Below are 10,126 nucleotides of genomic sequence, written 5' to 3' on the forward strand. Positions count from 1 at the left end.
TTTTATGGTGCCGAGTTGCCAGCCCGACGCCCAACCTTCAAAGAAGGCACACCCGTTCACCTACCTGCATGTCTTTAACTTCACTCAACCGTGGGGAGGACATGCAGACTCCACACAGAAGGCACTCCAGCTGAGAATCAAATGGGAGAACCTTTCGCTGTGAGGAGACAATGCTAACCGCTGCACCACCACAGCAGAAACACCAAAAATAAAGTAACAACACTAAAAATAAGTTAAAAACTTAAAACCTGAACCAAAATACATAAAGACAAGCTAGGCAAAAAATAACTAAACAAAAAAATGTTTGATGAAACACAAAATCATATTCTGCTGGCTCTCTTTTTTTAGTTCACTGCTAATAGAAATACTGTCATTAAAATGGGAAAGTTGGAAGCATCCAGCTTAAGCTGCCATATCATTTGCTGGTGCAGCAGTTTGTTCTGCCAGTCTCCTACAAAAGGGGAATTTTGTATTTACTCAAGAACTAGAAATGTAAACTTGGTAAATTTGTCGCAGACAATGGAATGCCTGGCCAGTGCACTTTTACTGTCCTTACGAAGAATACTGTAAACATATTGATAGAAACGCTTATTCAAAGTATTCTTGTTTTTTCCCACATAGAAAGCAGGACAAGATGTACATGTAGCCAGGTAAATAACTGTTTGAAAAAAGCAGTTGTAACCTCCACCATGTACACAAAAATCAAATCTACTTAAAAGCATGCCATTGTAACAAGTGTTTATGTAAGGGCACTGATGACAATGCCCACATTTCCTGGTAGATAAAAATCCCTTATGATGATCAATAGGTTTTTCAAGAAGGGATTTATATTAGAATTATTTATATAGGTAAAGAGTGATGGTGTAGAGAAAAAAAAATATTTGATGCTTTCATCACATTGTAGCATGAACCAGTTCTTCCACAAAATCTTTTCAATGTCCTTGACATCCAAAGTGTAATGCAGGACCATATTAGAATGGCCATTAAAACTTGTTTGATAGTCTTTCTTGTGGAGCTGATTCAGTCCTTTCTTGATGATGGGGGCATATTTAGTGTTTCTCTCTGCCCATATCTCATCTCTGATTCAATTCAAAAGTGGTGGGTCCAAAAACAAGGATCTTATCAAATTGTTCAAGACACACTACATTATCCGAGGTCAACCGAGAGGTTGTGATAAATTGACTTTTTACCACCGCCCTCTTCTGATAGAAGGGGTGGCAACTGGTGAAAAAAAGAAATGTGTTACAGTAAGGGGACTTCCTGTAAATCCTGGTACTGAATTCTTCATTGACTCCTTTTCTGATGTCAGTCAAGATAGTTAATCTGGTCATGTTCAAAGGAACATGTGAACTTTAAAAAGGAGGTGCTGACTTGTAACTGTAGCATGAATTCCTCAAGTTAATCAACACTTCCTTCCCAAATGATAAGTAAAAATCATCGAGGGATCTGTAGTAGCCAGCACATTTGGAAAATAGGTGGAGTTGAAAAAGTCATTTTAATTCCCATCTTAATAAGACATCATTTGTAAACATGGGGGCACATGCGACCCCCATAGCCACTCCAAGACTCTGCTTGTAAAATTCATCCTCAAAGGTCAGAAAGTTGTTGTGTAACACTAAGTCCATGAACTCACTAACCAGTTCATAATTTGTTTCTGAAAGTAAACCAAATCGTTTTACAATTTCTCTGAACTACTTCATCCCCAGGTCATGGGGTATTACTATAAATAAACTTTGTACATCACAAGTAATTAAATGGTATTCCCTTCAGTATATCCAGACGGTACCATAAGTCTCTTATAATGTGTGGGAAAGAAATAAGCAGGTTTTTCAATTTTTGGTCTATAAACTTGGCCAGAGGCTCTGTAACTGATCCACTAACATCTGCAATTGGACATAAAAGGAGATCAGATGGACTGGAGTAGATTTTGGGAATACCAAAAATCTTTGGAATAACAGGAAAATCCAGTCTAATGAAGTTGAATAAGTCTTGTGGAATTTTATTGAATAATAACAACTCATCCAGTGCCACTTTAATGACCATGTAGGCTATATTGATTTCATTTTTTTGGAAACAGCACTGTACACAGAATCATCCTGCAGAAGATGTAACATATGCCCTGACTAGTCAGCACTGTCCATAATAACAAGGCCCTCACCTTAGGTTGGTTTCATGCATCTAATATTGTAATTATGAGTAAATTGTTGGAGAAGCTGTTTTTCTTTAACTGAAAGGTTAAAAAAATTATTTACCTGGCTACATGTACCTCTTGTTCCACTTTCTATGTGAGAAAAAACAAGAATGTTTTGAATAAGCGTTTCTATCAACACGGTTACAGTATTCAACGTAAGGACAGTAAGAGTGCGCTGGTCAGGCATTCCACTGTTTGTGGCAAATTCACCAAGTTTACATTTCTAGTTCTTGGGCAAATACAAAATTCCCCTTATGTAGGGAATGGCAGAACAAACTGCTTCACCAGGAAATGTCATGGCAATGTAAGCTGGATGCTACCAACTTTCCCGGTTTAAATGACAATATTTCTGTCAGCAGTGAACTAAAAAGGACAGCCAGCAAAATACAAACATTTTTGTTTAGTTATTTTTTCCTAGTTTGTGTTTATGTGTTTTGGTACACAATTTAAAAGTTTTGACTTATTTTTAGTGTTGTTACTTTATTCTTTCTGTTTCATGCTGATTACAGCTACAACAAGTTGTGATTGGTTTAAATTGGAGGTGTGTCGTGTGCACTTAAGTTTTAAAATGGCTTCCATAAGCAGTACATTCATAGTTCTGATGATGTTTTAGTGTTACAGAGAAATGTGCTAAACTGTGGATGTTTTTAACCTACCTTTGATATTAAACATAATATTCAACAGGTTTTGAGTTTGATGGCTGATTTGCTGGTTGTTATGCTGTTATTCATACAGTAGACTTTGTTTAATAATGTTTGCAAGGTCACATGTGTGGTATTACCCAGGCATATAGAAAAGATGAAATGCCTCACACCGCTCAACTGTTATGATTTTAAGCAAAGTGTTTTTTTTTTTTTTTGCCCTCAAATGTAATACCTCTCAACTGTACAGATTTTTGCAGAATGTCTAGATTTTTGCCCTGTTTCTCATAAAATTATGTGTGTTTGGCAAGTCACTGGCAAATCATTGAGGACTGAATTCAGAAAATAATGACAGACTTTGGCAATTCAGAATTCATACCCTTCAGAAAAGTCATGTTAAAGCAAAACATATTATATCAACTTTTTAAGTTTCTAAGAGCAGTATTTAAAAATGTCCCCTATTTTTGGCATTTACCCCCCCCCCATTATTTAAAGCTTTGTCCAGATTTCTTGCTTTACAAAGTGAAGAGGTATAGATGTAGCCTTGCTCCCTTGCTCCTCCCAGATGTTTTGATTTGTTTCATAAAGATATACATATTTAAGGATCTACACTGGGTTAAATAACCAAATGAAGCCTGGCTAAAAAATTCCTGCCTCTAACTGCATAGGATCTGCTATATAAAGTCATTCTGTTCTGAACAATATGAGCATAATTCTCTTTTTTTATCTTTTGCTATGATTCTGAAAGGCTGGTCACATTGTTTTTAATGATCAAAGATTTAGAGGAATGAAATAGCCTGTAAACAAACTTAAAAGAAAAACCTAACTGTATTGTTGCGTTGTGTTTGGTGCTTTATTGATTTATGGTGTTTTGAATGATTTGCTTTTAACAGGAACTAGAAAGATGACATGATAATTCTTGATGGTGAATGTGTGTAGAGCAAAAATGATTAATACTCTGTAAAAAGCATATAGCTCCTAAACATAGCCGCTTTTGTTATTCCTGAACATCATGTGTCAATTCAAACCACTTAAAACTTTAAACTTGTACATTTTGGGTCACAATATCTCATGCAACATCTAGTATCAGATTATTTGAGTGGACTTGCTTCTTCTGAAGTTTAACTGATCACCACATGCGCATAAAGTTCTACCGATAATGGGAATTTTCTAAACTGCACTTCACTGTGTAATGTCATTGCTTAAGGATTTTTCTTAGGCAAGTTGTGTCAGTCTCATAGTTGATTGCAATTTAAAGGCTATTTAGGGTTCATCTTTCCACTTGGGAATATGGAAAGTATCCTCTGTGCAAAAAAAATTTGTATTGCATTTTTCCATTACTATTTTCCATTAGTGTTAAGGTTGGAGGGCTGAAATTGGTAAAATGCCCATCCCCATTCTGTTATTTCTGAAGGTTGCCCATTTGATACAATCCTAGCGAAGTACCTAATGCTAATGTAATGAGTTATTTTTCTAATATTCTTTGTCTTATCCATAATAATAACAAAAGATCAAATACCATATACAGAAGATCAGAATGAACCAACAGTGTTCTTTACATCCTGTGTATGAGAAGTCATGGCATTTCTACAAATCCTACAAACATGTTAAGCAACATTGCTGATAATCACTTGGAGGGAGCACTGCAAACTAGTCCAGCATTTACACATAAAAGCTGAGACTCTCCTTGGAACATTGAATGTAAGTCTATACGATTTTCTGTTTCTACTTTACAACTTGCCGGTTCTGCTGGAACATGCTAAGATACTAATATCAATATAATTTACTTTTAGAAGCAAAACTTTTATTATTGATCCTAATGGTTGCATATGCTATTTTCCTTACAATCTCTTTCTATGTCTGTTGAAAGTGGAAAGTGCAGAGCTGTGAAGGTTTGCATATTGTGTCTCATGCCTCCATCACCGGATTCCTGTCCTGACATGTGCTACTCTGAGAGCACATGATATGGGGCCCCCAGCCAGATGCACAGATCAGTGATATTCCCCCAAGGCATTCCCCCACCTGCGATGGCATCAGATACTCATCTAACGATACCCTTCTAAACATTCTGGTATGAAGTCTGTAACTGGACTTGGGTCACCACTAGGTCAGATGGACTCTCTGCTTTCACACAAAGTTGTTTTGACATGCGGGAAAAATCTTTTCAATATACATCCAACAAAAATCTTAAGTGTTGTCTAGGAGACACATCTGAAATAAGCTGTATAACTCCAAAGTGAAACTGAAAGTTTAACTGTCTTCCATGCCAGCATGTATCAATGCAACATGTATATGAAATAAATTAATAATCATACAATGACTGGTAATTAATATTCAAAAACAAGCATGCTGATTGGTCCGTCCAACTAGTGTGCCCATTGTTGGTCCAGCATATACCAACAGTGAAATTTCAACTGCTAAAGTATCATTGAGTGCCCGGACTTTTTTTTTTTTTTTTTAATTATTATCTCTTACACAAGCATTAGTCTGAAGGAAAGACTCTGAAACTAAAAAGCAAGCCATTATTTAGTGACCTCGTATTTCCTAAAATTTTTATTTATTTATTTATTATTATTTAAAATTTTTTTTTTCCAACAAATCACTGAGGAACAAAGTCACTAAGTAATGGCAGGCATTTCAGTTTCAGACTTTCTTTCCTTCAGACAATGCACACTTATTCTCTCTCTTTATTTATGCTTTGTCCTCATTTTTTCGAATAAAAGATCAAGAGGTACGTACGAGACCAGAGAAAATCAAGAAAAATCAGGTACATTCTGCAGACTAAAACATACCTGGTTTTCCTTGTATTTTCCCTGTCTATCTTGTACCTCTAAACTGTCAAGAGGTTACAGTTTTTTCTTTCAAAAAAATAGCAACAGAGATCATTATTTCTCCTTTGCTTGCTTGCTAAAGCACTGATGCACTGTGTAAGACTGGGAACACAACTCCCATACCCACGCAGAGCACATAATCAAAGGGCAGAATCTGGAAACATTGCTGGAGAACTCCATGGTGCCGTTATACAAAGACATTATTTAAGAAAAGTAAGTAATTTTTTTCTTAATGTCATTGTATAATAGCAGTAACCAACCCACCCTCAGCTGATATGAGGAAAACTACAACCTTCTAAGAGACAGAATTAGTAGTTTTATAGCTCCTGCCCCCACTGATGGGAAGGACTCCTATGCTGGTTATGCACCAAAGCCTTGTATGAACATATACAAAATTTCATTGACTTAGCCATACCTGACAGGATCAAAGTAAATTCCTCAAGAAAGAACCAACCTGCTTGGTGGGCACTGGTCATAAACAGGCTATATAATAAGAGGAAGAAACTGTTGTCTAAAAGCAGTAAGGAATGCTCTCAAAATTTGAAACACTCCCTCCTATGCCTAAATAAGCAAATAAGGCACCTAGTACAGCAATCAGAAGCTGACTATGAATCCAAACTGGCTATCCTAGCTAAGGGTAACCATAAGACATTCTCTGACTATGTTAGTAACCTTAAAGAAAAATCCCAGATTTGTGCAGAACTTGTTGTAAATGGTACAACTTATAGTGAACCTGTGCTTATTGCAAACCTGCTTGTGGATAGGTTCACTGAGAACTTCTCCCCCTTGTCTCCACCCCATATACCACAAGACATCCCCTCTTCATGTTCTCCCTCTGTAATCTCTAAGGATCAGGTCCTTAAAGCCCTTTCCAAAGCCAAAAACACAGCCTCTGTGGGACTAGATAACATCTATGGCTGTATTCTAAATAGTTTAAAACAGGAGCTAACTGCACCACTAGGTACCCTCTTCAACCACAGCCTAATCACTGGATATGTCCCTGCTGACTGGAAATCTGCTACTGTCATCACCTTACATAAGGGGAGACCATCCACCGACCCCAGAAACTATAGACCCATAAGTCTGATCAGCCTCATTTGTAAGGCCATGGAAAAAACATTGTGGACCTGTGGCTGACAAAGTTTGCAGATGATTGCAAGTTGGGAGTGGTCACAGAGTCCCCATGTGGCATTGACACCCTACAGAAGGTTTGTACATAAACCAATGACTGGTGTCAAAGTCATGGGCTCAAATTAAAATGCAAAAAAATGTATCATCATCCTCTGTGGCAAAAGATACATCTCTGCAGATTACCACATAAATAATAGCAACTTAAGTACCCAATCCATAGTGAGAGATCTGGGTACACAGGTAGACAGCAACCTCTCCTTTGATCACCATCTTTCTTCAGTGGTAAGGAGAGCCTTCTATGTTGCCCATCTTATAAGTAAGGGTATTGCCTCCAGGATAAAAGAGGTCATAACCCCCCTGTACTCTTCCCTTATCAGACCAATAACAGCGTACAATGTCCCTTTGGTATGTACCTCAATGGACACCTACAACAATTGGAGAGACCACAGAGGTACCTTATAAAGAAAATTTAAGGCATGCAACACTTGTCTTATGGAGATTGTCTAAAATAAAATAACTTATTACTCTGTCTCATACAGGCTGCACAGGGAAGATCTTTGCTTTGCATAAAAGGTGATCTCAGCCCCTGCCCTGATGGAAATGTTACACATCCATAAGTCCAATGGCACTCTCTGCACTTGCTCTAGTGATCTTAACCTGAGATGCAACATCAAAGGGACTTTATGGACAGACAGATTCATCCCCCAAAGGCTATCCCTACTCTGGAGCAAGCTGCTAAGTCAGGTGAAGCAGAGCCCATCAATCCCCTTTTTAAGCGTAATTTAGATGGTTGCATGGGAAAACATAAATTCATCCTAGGTGTCTCACCTGTGTCTCTTCTAGATAGGGGCAGCAGATTTATTCAATGGAGTGTTGTTATAATGGTTAAGGTTTTTGTCTTATAAACACAAAGTGCAGGGTTTGATTCTCACAAGGAGTAATTGGCTAAGTTTAAAATTGCCCTCAAGGGCAGTTAGCCTAGTAGCAATCTATGTACCTATGGTCTGCCTATAGCATTGATACATGAGGATAATGGGTCAAAACTTGGCTAGGCTTGTAAGAGCCCCAGAACCATTAACTTAGTAACTTCCTATGACTCCTGCATGTGATATATTGAAGATTTACCCATGGTTGCCTTTGTTTAATCACTTGGGCTTCACCTTTATGATTAAACCACACCAATGATGGATAAATCTTCAATATACCACACCTAGACATTGGTTATTGCTATAATACAGAATAGTAGCAATGAATACAAACTTTAATACATAGTAAACAGATACGTCTCTGACCTATGACAGACCTCTATTTAACTTGCTTAGCTATGTAACAGTGATGGTAACCTAGTAGGAATCCCATTGAATAATCGGGTGCATGAAATAAATTACCACTCATACAGAAAGATTTAGTTGTTTGTCATGAAATATGCAGAAAATGTAGAAATGTTAATATACCATAACACTATTAATCTCTTCGAAAACCTATAATAAAATATACCCTCCAAATTTTGAAAGGGGACAATTAAAACTTTATAATACGCCCCCAATATTCTTTGAAAAATATTTGGCCATTTCTTTTTATTTTAGGCTACCATGTTTTTTAAAGATATTTATTGATTTGCTATTTTGTCAACTCACTTTATTTTTATCTATAATTTCCTTTTCTAGAAGCACACCACTTACATTTTTCACATACAGAAAATAAAAAGACATATCTTACTTCAAGTTAATGTGTATTTGATTCACAGACGTGATTCCCTCAAACATTCTATTTCAGTGAAGCAAAACAACATAAAACAGACCTATGCCTTTATGTAATTACCCAAGACATGACAGGAGCATTTACTATTGAGAAAAATGTATGCATACCTGCTTCTTCTATTTATTTTTCTATTAACTTTAACTGACAGTGTGTGTAATAACATGCCTGGCTTCAGATTCTTTACTACAGCCTTTACTGAAACTTTAACTGTTTAATATTTTAATAGTCGCTGCTCCTTCTTCACAGAAAGTGTTGTTAATTTAAGATGTATGTCTTACTTTAAGTGCAAATGTTCTATTTTAATCCTGCAACATGCATTTTAAAGAGAGACTTATCTTCGGTGATTATATGACTTCATTAAAGAAATGTACTCTGTAAATTCCTATGGAAAAAAAGACATAGTTGCACTTACCCATCAAAATAAGAGTCAAAAAGATCTGACAAATCCACATTTTTAAAATACGGATGGTAACTCCCTTAGATAAATGCAAACACTCCGTTATGATTTAAGCTTCGTTTATTAAAAAGGACAGCCTAAAACTTGGCATCAACCCTTATGAATATACTGTTAAAATTGCTATGAAATTCCAGCAGCAGCTTTCAGCTTGACGCAGAAATGTGTCTCTCTTAATGCTTGAGACAGGTGTGTGTCAGAATAATGAACTTTGCCTCTCAAATCTGTTACATTATTTCCGGTTTTAGGAGAGGCTTGGGACAGTAACCTTGGTAATTCCCCACAGTTTAGTTTCTTGTTATTCTGGTTTGATCACATTGTAATCTGTGTTAAGACTTTCATTAAGGAAATTACTTGGTTCTTAATTGTAATAGGAATCTGACAGCTGTCTGTTTTAGTACCTATGGAACTACGTAAACACATATTATACACACACACACACACACACACACACACACACACACACACACACACACACACACACACACACACACACAAAACTATTTTACAAGTAAGTGGCAATGCAGATGTGCTCTTTATTACACTCATATTAAATGATTGCAAGTTGGTAAGTAGGACTTTAGGGACAGCATTTCTTTAATGCTCCTCTACCTAATGCCCATATCATATTAGCCAGCACCATAAATAACCTAATTACTTAAATAATAAGCAGGGTACTACATAATAGCAGTAGGTCTAATGCCACATTCACTAGTGAGCCCAAAGCAAGGAGAACAAACAAACTAAACAGCCATACAGGAGCATTTGGTGGTGTTGGAAAACTAATGTGAAATACTAAAAAGTCTGAATAAATGAAACGTGAAAACTTGTAATGCACAAACACAAACCAAAATGATGCTGTAGTCCAACCACTAACGAATGCCACACTCCAAAATCTTTTTTAGCGCTTTCATCCACTTTTTATTTTCCGTGAACTTCTTCAGAAACATGGGAAGTGACATAATTAATGACTTAAATACAAATTTCTACAGGAAGTGATCTCACTATTATATAATTAAAAGTTTTTATAACTTTAAAACTCATGAAAATCTTTTTTCTATTTACTAATAATGTAATTGTTAAATAAATAACAATGAATAAATAAATCATGATTACT

At 36.4% G+C, this 10,126-nt stretch overlaps 1 protein-coding gene across 1 annotated transcript in view; it reads right to left on the reverse strand.

Moving 5' to 3' along the window:
- IL22RA1 (interleukin 22 receptor subunit alpha 1) overlaps positions 1–9,189 on the reverse strand; it is a 114,564-nt gene extending 105,375 nt beyond the window's left edge. The window contains exon 1 of the mRNA XM_044083287.1: positions 8,968–9,189. Coding sequence (XP_043939222.1) covers positions 8,968–9,007 — 40 coding nt within the window. The 5' untranslated portion in view covers positions 9,008–9,189. The remainder of the gene's footprint in view (positions 1–8,967) is intronic.
- Positions 9,190–10,126: the final 937 nt, after the last annotated feature.

This window comes from Protopterus annectens, chromosome 1.part1 (assembly GCF_019279795.1).
Source record: "Protopterus annectens isolate FY-2018-M chromosome 1.part1, PAN1.0, whole genome shotgun sequence".
NCBI classification, from domain to species: domain Eukaryota; kingdom Metazoa; phylum Chordata; order Ceratodontiformes; family Protopteridae; genus Protopterus; species Protopterus annectens.